General features: G+C 32.2%; 1 protein-coding gene across 1 annotated transcript; it reads right to left on the bottom strand.

The window, feature by feature from the left end:
* Positions 1–1,394: 1,394 nt before the first annotated feature.
* On the bottom strand, positions 1,395–16,838 carry LOC143074210 (uncharacterized). Its single transcript, XM_076249760.1, has 5 exons — positions 16,445–16,838; positions 6,392–6,667; positions 5,467–5,514; positions 3,208–3,304; positions 1,395–1,926 (listed from the first exon to the last, which is right to left on the bottom strand). Exons 1-5 carry the CDS (start codon positions 16,836–16,838, stop codon positions 1,725–1,727), a joined length of 1,017 nt encoding a protein of 338 aa, XP_076105875.1. The 3' UTR covers positions 1,395–1,724.
* Positions 16,839–20,376: the final 3,538 nt, after the last annotated feature.

Below are 20,376 nucleotides of genomic sequence, written 5' to 3' on the forward strand. Positions count from 1 at the left end.
TATTTATTTTTATTTTAAGCATGAATAATTCACGATTTTAGATACTTTCATACGTTTACTTATACGTTGCATTTTGTTAATACAGCTATTACACAGACCACGCCTATTTTGGGATTATATAATATATTCCTAGATATATTGTTTTGATTACTTTATGGTTCCCAGATATGATCTTAAGTTTAAATCTTTTTGAGAAATCACATGGGAATGCTACCAGTATTTAAACACATGTATAGCGGTCAAATTTAATTCTAAGGACGACCCAAAGTGAAGGGAAAGGTAGTACAGAATTTGGGCATAGTTATATACTTTAAGAAGTTCGAGGGTTACATGTTGGAAATATACCATACAGCCCTGTGTTTCGGTCTTTAAAAAAATATGGTAGTATGCATATGGGTGCAGATGAACTTTCCATTCTTTGAGATTTTTTTTACGAAACTTTATAGTAAAGGTGTCATAGTTTTAGCATACAAAGGAGTTGATATGGGAAATTGCATTGTCTATATTGAAAAACGTGCAACTTACCGTGACAAATCATGAAATATTGACAAACCAGTTTGCTTCAGAACTGTATGTCCCACATAATTCTACCTTGTCTCAATTTGTAAATATAAAACAATTTACTTTCGCCGTCATTACACAAAATCACTTATACTATCCCAAATGTCTTCCAGTGAACGCAGAATTCCCAGGAAGTTTTGTAACAAAAAAGTCGAAAGATACAAGAGGCGCATTCAAACTGGAAGTCGAAAATAAACTCACAATGCTACGGCATATATAGAAGAAGACAAACAGACAAAAAATATTCTACGAAATTCAATAGAAAACTAAAGACTGAGCAAAAAAAACCATAAACATGAGGTTAAACATAAAACAAACACAGGTGCTCCGGAAGGGTTATCAGATCTTGCTCCACATTTGGCACCTGTCGTGTTGTTGAAGTTAGATGCAAATAGATGCGATAATTTTTTCTTTTCTTTAAGTATAAATTGTGCAGTTTAACTTTATTTTGATATCAATCATCAAAAGTAGTACACAAAAAACAGGCCGAACAATTTTAAGGACATTCAGTTCATGTCACATTTTGAGAATGATTAGTTTACCTTTTGGAAGTACCTACGATCATTCCCCGATTTTAAAGGGGTTTGTATTGTTCAGTGTTTAGTTTTTTGTGTTGCGTATATTTACTGTTGTTTGTCTTTTAGTCGTTTTCTTTCTTTTTTTGTTTTTGTTTATCAAGGCTTTGGCAGTTTATTGTCGACTTATGAGTTTGAATGTCCCTCTGCTATCTTTAGCCTCTTTCCAACTCTGAGACAAATATCATTTGCACCACTAGTTTAACATGAAATAAAATGCAATGCAAACTCGAGACTTTGGAAAACAAATAGTTATCTTCTCTAGTACAAAATTTATTATAAAAACTATTCAACTGTTGTTTTATAAAACGTCATGCTTTTAAATTCTGATCAAAAATGAATATTATCCTACAACCTTATAATATATATCTATTTTAGTTACCAAAAAAGGTTTTTATTAACAAATTAACGTTCCCATTCTAACTGAATTTGTCTAAGTCTATATACATGAGAAAAATCAATGTCATCATATTTATATACTTAAGTCAACCCTATGGCTACTAGGTTCAAATCAAATTACTAGTATAAAAAATGAAATGCAGGTAGATGTTTCCGTTTCAGTCTGCATCTCATAACAAAACTAGCAGGTCAAACGATCGTATGTACTTCTAGTTTTCCTGTTATCATATTATATTTGAGTGTTGGATCGCTAGACACTTCGAGTGCACCATCCACTGCATCTTGCTGCACATTATAATGATTCAGGGCGGTGGCTTGAATATGTGTTAATCTATATTTGAGCTTTGTTTCCTCGTTGACCTCGGAATATATAACGGTTACTGCTTGCTCACTGAACAAAATAAAAAAAAGCATTTGTGTATTTCAACATTAGCAAAATACTTTACTTTGAATAAGCCTAAACACTCTGGTTCTTTCAATAAATGTGATAATGAGTTGATACTGTATATATTTGATACAACATCATCTTCATAGTAAAAGTAAGATGAAAATAACAGGACGAATTCAGTACAATTATGCTTTTACTTCTGTTCCATCTTTTAATGAAGTATGGTGAACGCTAGACTTTGCAACACATAGCTTTCTTTAATAACATAAATGGTACAAAATTACCATGTTTGTTACATCATTTGTGCATTTTGATATTATATCTTCAGTGATGCTCGAATCAAAAATATTTAAAAAGTCAAACTGGTTACTTTCATTGTAGAGAATTTAAACACATCAGGATTATTAGCTTCACACAGTTGATTTTCACCGAAAAAAATAAACCAACGAGAATACAATGAAAACAAGACACAGTTTTAGAGACAGAACGTTCAAGATTCTGCATGACTGCATTTATTGTAATATTTGGTTATGAATTAACTTTGAAAACAGTGTTTTACCATTATACTAAGAAGTAAAACCAAGTGTAAATTGTCAATGTAGTGGATTTAATTTCAATGTTGTACAGTACAAGGTACAATTTGAAAACAAACTTGTTCGGAATCGGCTGTACAATGCGACATTTGTTTCTTGATTCTTTTAAAATGATCCTATTAAAACCAATCATTCGGCGTAAAAACGGAATTTAGGTATAAGTCAATGATATAAGATATCATTTTCAAATGTTCTTCATCATGGTGTATTTCGCTCGATTAATAATGTTGACGCCTTGCCAGTGACCTTTTGATTTCAGTAGCATTTTTCATAATCACTGCCGAGTTTCAATAACAAATTAATCAGAAATTCCAAATAGTAGATGCATATTGTATGTATAATTCTATAACCTCGACTGTTCTTGATATTAGTGTGATGCAATTAAATTCCATTTGATAAAATAGAAGTCTTAAAAAAAATAAGGGATCTATGGATACTCAATGCTCTTCAACTTTGTACTAGTTTGGGTTTATAAATATTTTTGATTTGAGCGTCACTGATGAGTCTTATGTAGACGAAACGCGCGTCTGGCGTACTAAATTATAATCCTGGTACCTTTGATAACTATTTAGGAAAGAAAATAGGATTGAACTTTCGCCTACAAATGTTAACTAAAAAAAGGATTATTGAAAATCATTAGTAAAAAAAATAATTATAGCACTCAATTTCAACGCAAATGATATTTACTTACTTCCTTTCCTGTCGTTTATAATTACGCTTCCTAACGGTGAAGCATATAACAACAAAAACGACTGCACAGGTGACTGGAATTGCAAATGCAGCATGTACTAAAATTAGATAAAACATAGATAGACAATGTTGCATTATAATATTATATGTTACATAATTTATCGAAATTGATTGAAGCAAGAGTACATAACGATCTTTAAGCTGTTCAAGCCCGTTCTTTTGAAGATTTTTCAAAATCCCAAACACACATTGTTATCCTTCTCAACTTTCCGATTAAAGACTGTATTGTCATTAAACGTTCACAGAATCTACAAAACTGACGTAATTGTTATTTATTTCATTTTCTTATTATGTTGTGTGATTTTTTTCAGTCCTATATAAACTCTCTTGTGGAGAGTTGTCTTATTGGAAATCATACCACATCTTTTTAATATACCAGGATTTAAATTGTGAACTCCAGATGCGTTCGAAAGTTGTAAAAAACGAAGTAAAAAAAACGTTGAGGAATAAAAAGTTTTTCAGTTCTAAAAGAGGAAAGTATATATTGTGTCGATAGCTCCATCTTCAATGTTGATACAGATTAAAATGTGTGTATCTCTTTCTTTATTTTATTATCATTGTTATAATATGGAGGTATAAGCTAGCACAGTTTGACCTTTAAATGTAAAGACAGATTAATCAGCATATGATGGTTCATATCTGTCATAATTGTTTTCGTAATTTTTTTTGTTACACATTTCTAGATTTAATTGTTTCATATTTTCATGGCGGAGCTTTTATAGCCGACTCTACGATTTCAGTTTTACGCATTGTTATATGCCTATAATTGCTAACATCCACTTTATTTGAACTTTGTTGGATAGTTGTCTTACTAGCAATCATACCACACATCTCCTTACCTTTATATTCAAAACAAATTCTGTCAATTCATTAAGTTGCAAATATTAAATGGTTCACCTAAATCTTATACATGTATGTATATATGTAAAACCTTTTCAATGTTTATAATTTGAAACGCCAATCATGCGAGTAGTGTACACAAAATTCACCATCGACGTTCGATTCAAAGCGTTTGGAACGCCAAATCAGATACGAATAAGAAGGGCATTGAAAACAAAAATCGAAAAGTTGTTCCAATTACGACTTGAAACATCAATGCCTATGTCTAAACAATCCTACTGTTTAAAATAACACAATGTCAATAAACTATACATTTACGGGAAATGTATTATGACTGCATCGTTTTGTATTTCATTTTAAAATATCTGATACCCACGGGGATGTATTTTCTACAGCTAGTGACTACAATCCAGTGGTTCTAAAAAAAATCAATGTATCATATATACTAAGCTATAAAATCGTTACAGTAACATCAGATGCAAAATTCGTTTTATGAAAATAATGTTTACAAATTGAAAATGTATGTAGGTTTAAAATGTGTCGTGGCTGCAGGTGGAGGATACATGAGGGGAGTGCCAATCTAATAGTAGTGTTGAGACACAATGGAAGTAAGAAATCCTTTTTTACAAAGAAAAGGCAAAAGATACTAAAATGATATTAAAACTCATAAAAACTGTCAAGGCGATGAAAAAAATTAACAACGTCGAAAAGTTATACAACAGAACATTAACACAACATAGAAACTTTGGACTGACCAGCACGCCCCATCGAAACCCGGTGGTGATCTCAGGTGCTCCAGTAGGGTTTCATGTTTCATGCTTGAGCGTGCACAAATCGTGATTAATATTCATTGTGTTTTTATTCGATAGAAAACTTTCAAAACATATTTAGTTGGCCGTTAGTTTTTCGGTTTGAATAGTTTAACATTTGTCATTTTGGCTGACTATGCGGTATGGGCTTTGTTTATTACTAAAGGCCGTACGGAGAACTATAGTTGTTAATTTCTGTGCCATTTGGTCTTTTGAGGAGAGTTGTCTCATTGGTAATCATACCACATCTTCCTTTTAAAAACAAATCAATTTTGTGATTATTTAAAGGATACAAAATATTTGGTATCTTCAACGGTAGTTGGATTATGATGAAGATAGTTAGAAAAAACAATAGCACTTCCAGCAGTAGTAGAAGTAGTAGTAGTAGTAGTAGTAGTAGTAGTAGTAATAATAATAATTGTAATAGTAGTAGTAGTAGTAGTAGTAGTAGTAGTAGTAATTGTTGTTGCTGTTGTTGTTAAAGCAACAACAATAAAACATCTTTTTTTCTTAGAAAACCTGTTATTTGCAAACTGAAATATATAAATTACCTGCGAAAATCTTCGGTGATTCCGACTCTATTTTTGGCAGTAATTTCTCTGCATTATACATGGTAAAAAAGTATATGTATTTGAATATATTTCATTTAGTAAGCATTAAAATTTTAAAGAAATACCGTATTCTTTTGATTACATCAGAACTTGATTTGAATCATACATAATATACGTCATAAGAAAAATAGCAAACATACGTTAATTAAGGCGACAGAGGTTTATCGATGTTACAAGAATGGTTGATTACAACAGAACCAAAACAATGTGCTTCAAAATTGTAGGCGTCTCTAGTTATACATATTCACCCGTACAATTTAAGTAGTCATCAAAAGGTACCAGGATTATAATTTAGTACGCCTGACGCACGTTTCGTCTACAAAATACTCATCAGTGACACTGAGATCAAAATAGTTAGAAAACAAATCAAGTACAAAGTTGTAGATCATTAACACCTGTGTGTATTACTTTGTCTATGGGTTGAGTATAAAATAAGACGTTAAATACATTAGAAACGTAAAATAATTCTCATACGTGTAAAGGGTTTATTATATACTTAGTAGTAAATACAGACAAATTATATGTGTAATACAATCATTGGTAAGCTTGCTGTATCAGCCCCCCCCCCCCCCCCCCCCCCCCCCCCCCCCCGTGATGATATCGATATCAGCACGGTTACAAAAGCTTTATCACACCTTTAATTTGTATGACGTCACGTCATCGATTGCAGTCACTGTTCTTGGGATTATATTGGTGTCTCGGGTTGATACGGATGCGATATTGAAAAAGCCATATGATATTCTCTATATACTACACAGTTGCTCATCTTAATCTTACGTTTTCCAAAATCTCGTAGTCGTAGTGTAACAAACAACATCAATGCGCGTTTAAACAAAAACAATCCTACATATCTTACTTAACTCACCTATTATAATTTTCACTGAATTTGAATGTGTGAAATTTACATTATTTATATTGTTGTAAGATTCGCATATGTATATTCCACTGTTGTTTCGAATAACATCGTCAATGACATAGTGATTTGTTCTAGAAATTACGTTGTTACTGTTGTTTTCTTTAAACCAAATATATTGTGGTTTAGGATTCCCATTTGCTGTGCAAGTCAAGGTTATGTTATCAGTCTTTTCGTCATATTTCTTGTTGTTTGGTTGTTTGCTAATGATAACGTCTCTCACTGGAACTGCAAATTGTGTAAAAATTACAAAGAATATTGATATTCAGTAAAACAAATTATGGTCTACTTTAACGTTAAAGGTTAGTATTTTATAGATCCGAGTCAGAATGTCAAGTGCAGAGAAGTATTCATTTTCAAACTCGATTAACATCTTCTTATTCAAAAATTGGTTGGGTTTTTTTTCTTTCTCTGTAACACCAATTTATTGATTCGAAAACTTGGATTAACTAAACATAAGTAAACTTTCGTTTTGAGGATGAGATATTTCAGTATTATACTATATATAAACAACATAAGAGTTTTTCATTAGAAAAGAAAATTGATTTTATTTACGATTTTCATTTTCCGTTCTAGATATGCGATTTTCATTTAATATTAAATTGGCTTTGCAGAAATCTTTCATTTGATTAAGTTATGAGATGGTCTGTGATTTGAAGTTTTTTGGAGTCATCTTTCGGAAAGCTTATGTTTTGAATAGATAAATATGTGCCAATTACATACTGAAACTGAGATGGCAATATAATGTTCCCCTGAACGACATCTCGTCAAATCCTTTGTAGCACTGCTTATTGGCATGGTGTCGGGTGGGTGTTCTTTAGCCACCGGTGCTTGAAATATTTTACAAAGATTCATCTTAATTTTACATTTTTTTTGGATTCGAGCGTCACTGATGATTTTTATGTAGACGAAACGCGCGTCTTGAGTAAATACAAAATTTAATCCTGGTATCTATGATGAGTGTATCAACAACCACTGGGTCGATACCACCGCTGGATGGAGTTTTAATTCCCCGAAGGTATCACCAGCCCAGTTGTCATGAAGTGTTGACATGAATTATCATTGATATGGTCATATTTATAAATTAACTGTTTACCAGATTTTTTCAATTTTTGAAATACTAAGGCTTTTCTACTTCAGGAATATATTACCTTAGCTGTGTTTGGCAAAACTTTTAAGGATTTTGGTCCTCAATGCTCTTCAATTTCGTACTTTATTTGGCCTTTATAACTTTTTGGGGTTTCGTGCGTCACTGGTGAGTCTTATGTAGACGAAACGCGCGTCTGGCGTAAATACAAAATTTAATCCTGGTATCTATGATAAGTTTATTCTCATGTTATCGAAAATTAAATAACACTTTACATTAACCTTGATGATATTTTCGATTAGAGCATCAGGAATTCTCTTATTATTTTGTTTTTAAGGGAAATTTGTTGTTTCCCAAAGGAATAATTATTTCTTGACACCACTTCACATTACTATAAAAGAGACAATTTTGCGTAACCTATCGGTAACTTCTCGGTCCGTGTAACACTTATCAATTCAAAGTTTTTAAAAGTTTTCGAGTTTTAGATTTTTGGAATTTTTATCAAAGTTTTAAAATATCAAAATTCCAAATTGTGTACAATATTTGCAGTTTTGACATTTTAACATGCTTAACCAAATAATTAAAATATTAAAATTCTAAATATCGATTTTGAATTTGATAGTTTAGAACTTTGATCAAACTTTCAAAATACTAAACCTAACGTGCAATTTTGATTATTTCACTTTTTGAAAGTCTGACTTTTTAAATTTTTTATTAAGATATTAAAAATAGAAAAGGGGCAAAATGAGGGGTACCTGTAAACACAATCTAATTAAAAACCGATTTCTCATAGATCGGTTTTTAATTAGATTGCTGTAAACACGGCTCTGATTATGGTCATTCTTAGTTAGGAATAAATAGAACAAAGTATATCAAATCAATGTTATATTACAAAATAAGTTGTTTTTATTTATAAAACGGATCAGACATTGCATAGGGTAACAGTATCCTGAAATAAGGTTATGCATCTATTAAAAAAAATATTCAAACCTATCTAAACCGGCATCAAATAAGTTGATTTAAAACTCTAATATAATGTTGGCCTTTGGGATAAATAGTTCAGAGCTATTTGGTGTCTCCAGTGCCCAACATTTAGAAGTAACAGTGAAAACTGACCAACTCGCAGTAGACCAAATGGTATTGTTCGCCTTTTTGACGTTCCTGATGAAGGAAGATCCAGAAAAAGCGCTTCGGTCGCATGCAACTTTAAACGTTTTGTTTTCTTTTTTATCAATTGCTTGACAATTATATATTGGCTTTTATGATTGATTTCAATTTCAAGTAATGATACGGAAGAAATACTTTAGTTATGGTGTCGCAATGAACGTTTTTATGGCGTGGTTCAGCTGGCCCCTAGACAAAAAGTGTACCTCAAAAGCTTACAAAACCTTTAAACAGACTTATTAAGAGGGGATATAGTTACGATACTGTTGTCAGGTATTTAAAGATTGCATATTTTGGTTTTAATATTGATTTACTTATAGGGTCTTTACATCGGAACTAAACACATTTATTTAAAAAAAACAGTTGTTGGCATGACACGGGTTATGTTCTTCTCATATATTTTATGATAGTATGATACAAAACCCCTAACAGGAGGGATTGTGCCTGATATTCATATGATGAAGACATAATCTCTCAATCAGTTTAATTGAGGTCTGGAGCTGGCATGTCAGTTAACTGCTAGTAGTCTGTTGTTATTTATGTATTATTGTCATTTTATTCATTTTCTTTTGTTTCATCTTCTGACATCGGACTCGGACTTCTCTCGGAATTTTAATGTGCGTATTGTTATGCGTCTACTTTTCTACATTGGCTAGAGGTATAGGGGGAGGGTTGAGATCTCATAAACATGTTTAACCCCGCCGCAATTTTGCGCCTGTCCCAAGTCAGGAGCCTCTGGCCTTTGTTAGTCTTGTATGATTTTTAATTTTAATTTCCTGTGTATAATTCGGAGTTTAGTATTACGTCCATTATCACTGTACTAGTATAAATATTTTTAAGGGGCCAGCTGAAGAACGCCTACGGGTACGGGAATTTCTCGCTACATTGAAGACCCATTTGGTGGCCTTCGGTCTGCTCTATGGTCGGGTTGCTTTGACACATTCCCCATTTCCTTTCTCAACTTTACTGGTTCAGTGATGGTTCAGTGATGGGTCAGTAATAATAGACGTCATTCTATTTTTATTCCTGTGTTCGTTTTCTTTTTATTATTATGTATTATCATACCTAACTCCGAAATATAACAATGAAGTAAAATTAAAAGCATACTAGAATAAAAATGCCAGAGACTCCTGAATTGGGACAGGCGCACAAATGCGGCGGGATAAAACCTGCTTCGTGAGATCTCAAACTCCCTATATATATATAGCCAATGTAGAATAAACAACCACACAGCAATACGCACAGTAAAAGTCACGTTAAAAGAAATACAGAAACTAATCAAAATGACAATGAAAATAAGGGAATAACTATATATAAAGCTAGCAGTTACTGACATATTCCAGCTCCAGACCTCAATCAAACTAATTGAAATATTATGTCTTAATAAATTTCATAAAGATTTTCTTTTATTCAGAATGTATTTAACAAATGTAAATTTGCTTAATAAAATAGATTATAAATCCTTGCCTGAATTCTATAAACAATTAATTAAAACTTGGGTAGAAGTAAAAGGAGGTCAAACTATCACTACAAAACACTTTCTTGAAGTTAGAAAACAAATTATATGGGGAAATAATCTTATCAAAGAAAATGGGAAATGTCTGTTTTGTCAAATTGGATTAGCAGTAATATTTTGTACATCAATAATATAATAGATGAAAACGGACACATCTCATCAAAAACTGTACTAAAACATCTAAAGAACAAACAAGATTGGATTAGAGAATTTTCTTTAGTTAAAAATGCTATACCAAAGCACTGGCAAAATATTTTAAAACAAGAAAGCTCTTATAAAACTGTTGTCAATATAAAGAAATCAGTGAACTTTAATATCCTACTAAAACATGAAATTTCACCAGACACAAGCAACAAAGAAATATACACGTCCTTACAAAGTCAATTTACAAATGATAAACCAACAGGAATTTTAATATGGGAAAGAATTCTGCATAAAAAAAAAAATGTCGACAAAATTTAAATCTACATTCAACTTTATTTTTAACTACCTTGAAAACAACAAATTTAATATGTTTAAATGGAAAATAATGCATTATATATTAACCTGTAATGAATTACTTTATATATGGAAAATAGTAGTTTGTGCTTCCATTGTAAGCAACATGATGATTATAAACACTTCTTATTTTCCTGTTCATATAGTGTTCAGTATTGGCACAAAGTTGAACAGCTTTTAACACATTTAAAAGTTGATAAGCATATTATAAGTCTTGAAAGTTTAGTAACTGGCTATAAAATTGAAGATGAAGGTTATTTTGATATGAACTATTTATTAACTATAATTTACTTTTCAATTTATAAAGCATATTACATGTCTGACAAGAAAGACAAGGTCATTGATATTTTTAAAATATTCCAAAATGAAATCAGGGACATAATTAATGTAAATAAAATTAGAGAGAACAAAAATAAGAGAAACATACTTAAAACTTTGGAATATTTCGAATTTCTATAATTGCGAAGCAAATTCAAGCTGTGACCTAGTTAGTTCATGACTGCACATGACATGTGTCCGGTCAGGTGATATGCATCAAATGAAATTCGCTATTCTACTCTTTTTTGTCATGTTTATATATAAGTTATCATATCTATTATAGCTACACTGAATTAGTATTGTTATAAGTATACACAATACAATACTTGGATACTGCATTCATGTATCGTTAATTATACCACGTGTACTTTCGATTTTTTTTTTATTTTTGCCTTTGGTTTGATCGCAAAAAATACCTTTCACTGGAAAAATTATGTTGTTTATATAATGTGTAAAACAACAATTGTCTTACCTATTCATTTGAGACTCCTTTTCACAATTACACGGAGTAAACTAACAAAAAATTTCGAAATTCTACTGTCGGCTAAAAAGTCATGCCGCATCAAGGATCATCATCAATTTCACGGTTCAGTAAAGCTTCAATAAATAAATCATACACAGTTTGGGTTAAGAAACGTACCGTATTCCGGTATGAAATTGTACTCTGTAGAATTGCTATTATGTATGTAATAAATACAACTAACTTTATAGAAATACTTATTGAATATTTTTTCCCTAAATATTCAATGACTAATTCAAGGGATACTTAATTGAAGCTGTAGATTGAGTAAATTGTTAACAGCAAAAGTGCAATAAAACTTTGATTAATTTAAAAAAAAAAAAAAAATATTATGTCTTCATCATATGAATAACAAGCACAATCCCTCCCTGTTGTATAATATTTAATGCTAATTTGTTTCTTAACATTCATGAAATATTTGTCACTGGCAACCAAAACTCGATAATTTGAAATAGGTTGTTTACATACAAATTACAAAGAAACTTCTGATTCAACTCCCTCGGTCCACGTAGCCCTTATAGATAGATTTTGATATGTTAAACGTCACTTTGACCAAACACTGCTTCGATTGTTTCGGTTCTTATAAAATTGAGAATGGAAATGCGGAATGTGTCAAAGAGACAACAACCCAACCATAGAACAGACAACAGCAAAAGGTCACCAATAGGTCTCCAATGCAGCGAGAAACTCCCGCATCCGGAGGCGTCTTTCAGCTGGCCCCTAAACAAACATCTATACTACTTCAGTGATAATGGACGTCACATTATACACAGGAAACTAAAATTTGAAAATATACAAGACTATCAAAGGCTCTAGGCTCCTGAATTGGGACAGGTGCAAAAATGCGGCGGGCATATTTACTTGATTTTCAAATATTAAGTTTTCCTTCAGTGAAACTAGTTGGCACTAAAAATTCATCGTTTTACATTGTATTGGTTTTTCGAGAGCAGCATTGGTGTAAGGCCAAAATGAAAAAATCCATCATGCAGCTGACCTGTGTTCTTTTACTTTGCTCAAGATCTTTCCCAATCCTCCTGTCTTAACTTTTCGGAGACCAGCAAGTCTGAAAGACTTATTTCTAAGAGCTGACGTCTCCTCAAATAAAAGCTGTTCAATTGCAGGATGGTGCAAGTCATGTGGTAACAGACGATGTCTGACTTGTCAACAAATACTAAATACTAAATGTGGCATGCCGTATGTTGGCGAGACAGAGCAGCCATTCAACAAACACATGAATGGTCATCGAAGTGACTACACTTGCAAGCCCGACCTACCCGTAAGTCGTCATTTGAGATCACCTGGGCACGCCCAAGCTGATCTCAAAAACCTTACCATCACAATCATAGACCACAACGAGGGTTGGTCGAAGGTCGACAGAGTCGCTCGGGGAAGATTTTGGATAAGAAAGTTAAGGACAGTTTCCCCAGAGGGCATAAATTAAAAAAACATAGAATGAGTCACTCATTTTCCTGTCATCACTTGTTTCCAGTAACTCCGGCTTCCGTACTGGCTTTACAGTTTGAAGATTTTTTTTAAATACCAGTTTAAATTACAGGGCTCCATTTATTTGGGATGAAGTACGTAGCCACGTTCAATCATTTTACCTTATTAGATAAAACTTATTTTTCTAATCATTATTAAACTGCTATTCTTTTGGGAGGCTTAAATATGTAGTTTCTGTTGCAATTGCCCTACTGTTGTCAAATTTGAAATATTATACCAACTTGGATCGGTTAGGGCATTTTTAATTTTTTTTGTTTGAGGACTGCCCTCCATGCAGTTATATCATCTAAACTGTCACAACCTTTGGAAATTTAGAGTTGTGCCAGTTCACATCGCAAATAACTATTTTTATTTGGCATTTCTTTGTAATCTTTGCGCAGTGTTTGGAAATTTTAAAATAAATTGTACCAGCGTCTGTGGTGTCCGCTTAAATTGTATAAACTTTCAAGATTTAGATAGTGTCTCAATTTGAATATATTGACATGATTCATTTGACATCGTGCTATTACCGAAGAAGGATATCTGTTACCCGAAATATCTAATATGTGTTCATTTTATAGTTATTTAATGGTGATGTTGTACCCTTTTTGACTTGTTATATATAATATTTTGTAGTGTACAGAATCAAATTACATGATCCATCGCCCTGTAAGATCAATCGTTGACTATTTATTCAGTCATTTTATATATATCTGTAACAATAACATCTTCATGCCTTATATATCATGTACTGTAGTACGACGCTAGATTAAAACTGACGAGGAAAGGTAACACACGGCCAGCGAAAGCTCTTTTTTTGAGAGCCCATGTGGTCGTGTGGTCAAGCGGGACGGCTGCAGTGCAGGCGATTTGGTGTCACGATATCACAGTAGCATGGGTTCGAATCCCTGCGAGGGAAGAACCAAAAATTTACGAAAGCCAATTTACAGATCTAACATTGTTGGGTTGATGTTTAGACGAGTTGTATATACATTATGTACACAGCCATGTATCACAATCATTGATGGCGATCCGTTGGATACATCTGTTGTAGAGTTCTGACTTACTCAGACGTACTTATAAATATAATTATTTTCTGTGACAGTATATTACATTAATTTGTAGGATCATTTACTATAGATAATTTAGCTGATCTGTAACAATAACATCTTCATGCCTTATATATCATGTACTGTAGTACGCCGCTAGATTAAAACTGACGAGGAAAGGTAACACACGGCCAGCGAAAGCTCTTTTTTGAGAGCCCAGGTGGTCGTGTGGTCTAGCGGGACGGCTGCAGTGCAGGCAATTTGGTGTCACGATTTCACAGTAGCATGGGTTCGAATCCCGGCGAGGGAAGAACCAAAAATTTGCGAAAGAAAATTTACAGATCTAACATTGTTGGGTTGATGATTAGACGAGTTATGTATATATATATATACCTACATATATATCGGATTCACAAAAATGTTACGGTAACCATTTATCTTTGATATACAATTTGGAAAATAATTTTCAATTTTTAAAATGCCTACACCTACAAATGAATAGCTGATAATGAAAGTGTTTAACGACCTTGACTGACGTTTCAGCCCTCGCAAGGTCGGTGGATAAATAGATGTGCGCTTAATGTACAGCGGCAACTATTACATACGTATGAAGGCTGAAAATAATGTTTATGGTTAACGTTTATATGATATGCATGTGTTCAGCTTTTACAAAACCAGAACGATATTTACATCCTGGTATCTACATATATCTTTGATGAGTTTATGTAGATACCTTATAACACTATCCTAGCTCCAAGATACTAATATTTGATCTTACCCTTAATTTCAGCGTAAAAAAATATCAAAAGACGCTCACATTCCAGACTAGCACAACGTTCATTGCAACACCATGAATTTAGTATTCTTACCGTAACAATGCTTTTGAACTGAAATCAATGATACAAGGCAATATATGACCGTCATGCATTCGATAAAAAGTTAATACAAAACGTTAAAAGTTACGACCGATGCGCTGTTCTGGATCTACCTTCTTCAGGAATGTTTTAAGGCCAGCTATTTATAAAGAACAGAAATAGTTGATTAAAACGTCAAAGGTAATCGCTCAAATGTACATGGAATGATATATTCATCTGCTGACATGATTGCAGAAAGAGAGGTCGTAAAACAAAACAGAAAATGTGAACGTGTATTGAGTCATTTTATTGCTTAAAGTTCAGTAGAAAATATAAACACATACTCGACCTAACTATACAATTTGACCTACTGCGAGTTGGTTAGTTTTTACTGTTACTCCTAAAATTAGGGTGCTTGGAAAAACCAGCAAGTAAAATGGTCATTATCAGCTAATTTTTCACCGCTTACAACTGTCTGCCTGTGGTTTTATTTTATACATCAACTAAGTATCAGTATTTTTTCATTTCATATTGTTTCGTTTCGTTCCGCTTTTATTTCGTTCTGAAGTTTACATGTACCCCTCTTTTCGCCCCTATTCTATTTTTGATAGCTTAATCAAAAATTAAAAAAATCAAACTTTCAAAAAGTGAAATAATCTAAATTGCAGGTTAGGTTTAGTTTTTGAAAGTTTAACCAAATTTCAAAACTATCAAATTTAAAAGTGATATTCAGAATTTTGATATTTTTTAAAATTATTTGGTTAAAATGTAATAATTTCAAAACTTTTTAACAATTTGGAATTTTGATATTTTAAAACTTTGATCAAAATTCCAAAAAACTAAAATTTTAAAACATTTCAAAACTTTGAATTGATAAGTGTTACACGGACCCTTCTCGCCTTTGAATAACGATATTTCTTCATTATGGTTTACGGTGTTAATATTTTTCATCTGATTTGATATGCTAACACCAAAATTATCCAAACCAAAACGACCATTTTTTCTAAATGAAAACAAAATCCGACACAAAACAGGCTTATGTTATTAACACATAAAGTCATAACTCTTACAAACGACAACAATTTCCAGTTATAAGATTTGAAAAACAAATCCTATTTTATCCCTTCAATCTAGGCAATAGGTCTTTGGTAAGGCTGAAAAAAGTTTGAACAAAACATGATGTAAATCTAATTTAACATGTCACCTTCCAGTTGATGTCGAGACTGAATTAATGTTGTTTATTTGTAAATAACATCAGTTTCATGAATTGTTGATTTGACTCTTTTCTTTTACGCCTAAATAGGAATGAAAATATTGTTGGTCAATCACAGAACTTTAAATGTTTATATTGTGTATTTTTAATTGCAATTGAAAACAGTCATTGTATTCAGATTTTAAATCTTGGAAAAGAAAGACAGAAAAATGTAAAATAAAAATACCATACTAACTCGAATCGTTACACAGAAGCTTTTATATCATCCTGAATTGAATTCATTATGTCTAGAGAAAACCATTACCTTTAACCAAAATCCTAGTTGCATCAGACTTCACATTTTGTATGGCATCCTCCATATCACTGTAGAACCATTTACACATATAATCCTTTTCATCTATCATTTCTAGTATATGAAATTTTAATGTTGCGTTATGTGACGAGTTTGTTTCTGTATTTGTCAGTGTCACTCTTCCATCAAGATATCCTCCAGATCGAGTTAGCTTTGCCGCTTTTCCGTGGTTAAATACTGCAATAATGTTCTTTTTCTCATCAAAATCTTCTGATATTTTTTTTGCAATGATTTGAACACTAAAAATCTGTTCTCCATTTTCTGGGAAGAATGAGCACGTCAGATGGATATCTTTTTTTCCAAGAAGTCCGGTAATGTTTTGAGTAATGGATACCTTCACAGCCATTGTCCCTGCAAGAAAGTGATATACTAGACACTCAAATACGAAATTAAAAAGTGTATAATATTATTTATTTCAATAGGTCATGGTGTTTTTTTAGATATGTATTCATCTGTTGAATACAATAAACAATGCAGTTGTTAAGAGTTTATTATATCATTACAAACTGGACTTATATATATTACAGTTAATTGCTATTAATAAGTATTGCAATATGCATTTTGTTTTTATAAATTATCAGTATTTAGTTCTAATATAATCTTTAAGCAATCCTAATTCTATCTCACTTTTGAATTATAGTTTTTCATGTGTGACGTAATGCTGTTTCTAAATTTCATAAATTCAAATGTGGCATAACGTTTGCCTTTTCGCCATCGTATGTGACGTCATTTTTTTTAATTGCGTTGACGCCTGGACTGATTCGGGTGTGTCTATGCTGTATTGAACTTGGCATCATGTATTCGGGTTTAGTTTTCTGTAATAAGTTAATACTTCAGTTTCATTATGAATATATCTTTCACATTCATTTGTTCAAATTTACTGTTTGCAATACTAGTAGCATGAATCGTTCTATATAAAAGTGTTCTTATCCCGGGCATAAAAACAATGCCGTATTTGGCAAAACCTTTTCAACTTTTGATCTTCAATGCTGTACAACTTTGTACTTTTTTTCAATTTCGATCTTTTATATCTGGGCGTTATGTATTCGGGTTTAGTTTTCTGTAATTAGTTAATACTTTAGTTTCATTATGTATATCTCTTTCATATTCATTTGATAAAATTTACTGTTTGCAATAGCATGAATTGTTCTATATAATAAGAATGTTTTTATCCCGGGCATACAAACAATGCCGTATTTGGCAAAACCTTTTCAACTTTTGATCTTCAGTGCTGTACAACTTTGTACCCTTTTTTCACTTTCGATCTTTTATATCTGGGCGTCACTATTGAGTCTTGTGTGGACTAGACGCGTTTTTGGCGTATTGAATTTTAAACCTGATGCTTTTTGTTATCTATTAATCATGCTTTTCTTTGTCTAATATGGTCTCCTTTTTATTTGTATTGTAGTCCTGTAATATTATGTTGTCATTTCAATGTTATATTTAACTTTGCCATTAAAGTGCGAGGTTTGGCATGCCATAAAACCAGGTTCAACCCACCACTTTTATTCCCCTTTAAAAGTGTCCTGTACCAAGTCAGGAAGATGGCCATTGTTATAATATTGTTCGTTTCTGTGTGTGTGTTGCATTTTAACGTTGAGTCGTTTGTGTTTTCTCTTATTTTTTAGATAAGACGTGGCACGGTACTTGTCTATCCCAAATTCATGTATTTGGTTTTGATGTTATATTTGTTATTCTCGTGGTGTTTTGTCTATTGCTTGGTCCGTTTCTGTGTGTGTTGCGTTTCGGTGTTGTGTCGTTGTTCTCCTCTTATATTTAATGCGTTTCCCTCGGTTTTAGTTTGTTACCCCGATTTTGTTTTTTGTCCATGGATTTATGAGTTTTGAACAGCGGTATACTACTGTTGCCTTTATTCCTTGAATTCATACATCATTTGATCAATGTTAAAAGTGAAGGGCTTTTTCAACATGATAACAGATTTAAAAGAACGACAGTGGATGCAAAATATAACGCAGTAGCAGGTATTTATGCCGACAATACAGGGAAAATAGGTTAGCATTAAAAGAAATCACATCTGATTAAAATTAAGTGTAGTCTAAACAAACACAAATTTAAATGTGTGCAGGTAAGCAACGTCTTCAAATTGTCAAAACCTGAACATTAAAATATTATTTTAAATAATGATAAATTGTTGAATTGGTTTTTTATTGGTTTTGCAATTCTTGTTATACTAATATTGCTTCAACCAAAAACGCAGGCATTTTCTGGTTTTTCATGTACGATTTAATCAGAAATTTCTGGAAAAAACGGCTGCATGTTTCCATAGCAACCGTTCAACAAATTTTTAAAATTTAGGTTGCAAATTTTATTTCAATCTTAGCTGTTTATTATATAACATGATAAAGAAGTTAAGAAACATACTTGAATCACCCATATCTTACAAATAGCTGTACTTGAACTCAAGGTACTATTAGCATTCTCTTGTTTTAAATGATTTTTTTGAAGGAGGATTTTTGTTTATTGTTATTGATTCGAAAACGTTTAGCTCTTGTTGACATACGAATGTAATTATTAAAGATAACTAGAATTAGGAGATCCGAAGGGTAACTGAGTCGGGAGTATTAAAAGAAATCACATCTGATTAAAATTAAGTGTAGTCTAAACAAACACAAATTTAAATGTGTGCAGGTAAGCAACGTCTTCAAATTGTCAAAACCTGAACATTAAAATATTAATTTCAAATAATGATAAATTGTTGAATTGGTTTTTTATTGGTTTTGCAATTCTCATTATACTAATATTGCTTCAACCAAAAACGCAGGCATTTTCTGGTTTTTCATGTACGATTTAATCAGAAATTTATGGAAAAAACGGCTGCATGTTTCCATAGCAACCGTTCAACAAATTTTTTAAATTTAGGTTGCAAATTTTATTTCAATCTTAGCTGTTTATTATATAAGATAATAAAGAAGATATTCCCGTGCTTGCATTTCCTATCATGATTTTCTTGATAGAGGTTTGCTGCTCACAAGGAAGCTATTAAACCAAGAGTTCCAAATGGTGAAGTTGAAATCATCCCTTCGTAAATTTTACGGACGCCATCACGAGTTGGTTGACCGTTATGGAATAACCGTTTCACAAATGATATCGGATATGTTCCTTACGTCGTAACTACAATCCCCTTCCCTTTCATGAATATGACCTACCGAGTTAGACTATTTACCGGATTTGTAATCACATAAGCAACACGACGGGTGCCACATGTGGAGCAGGATCTGCTCACCCTTCCAGAGCACCTGAGATCACCCCTAGTTTTTGATGGGGTTCGTGTTGTTTATTCTTTAGTTTTCTATGTTGTGTCTTGTGTACTATTGTTTTTCTGTTTGTCTTTTTCATTTTTAGCCATGGCGTTGTCAGTTTGTTTTAGATTTATGAGTTTGACTGTCCCTTTGGTATCTTTCGTCCCTCTTTTAATATGTTAGTCTTTTTGCAACCGGCCATAAAACCCTTTTCAATATAGATTATCTGTTTTTCTGTTTGACTGTGTAGGAAGTATAAATTACCCACAACCTTCATTCCGGTAGACTCGTTTTATAAAATATAACTATTGTATGTATTGTTAATTTTTTTTTGTCCTGGAAATGCATGCAATATCTGCATTTGGACGTTTATCAACCAATAATTAATAATCAATCTGATAGATATCTTAACAAATGGCAGTACCTAAAATACAAAACTTGATAGCCAAAAAACACATATTGTAGTTTACAGAAGAGTTGATATCTATAAGGTTGTGTTTTATCTAGATCAGAAGTAAAAATTTAAACAATTTCCGAAATATACAAGATTTGGCATTATTGATCACGTCGTTTTGTTTAATGACATTCAAAGTGTGATCATGAATATCGATTTTGAAGTTCTTT

This window comes from Mytilus galloprovincialis, chromosome 5, assembly GCF_965363235.1.
Source record: "Mytilus galloprovincialis chromosome 5, xbMytGall1.hap1.1, whole genome shotgun sequence".
Lineage (NCBI taxonomy): Eukaryota > Metazoa > Mollusca > Bivalvia > Mytilida > Mytilidae > Mytilus > Mytilus galloprovincialis.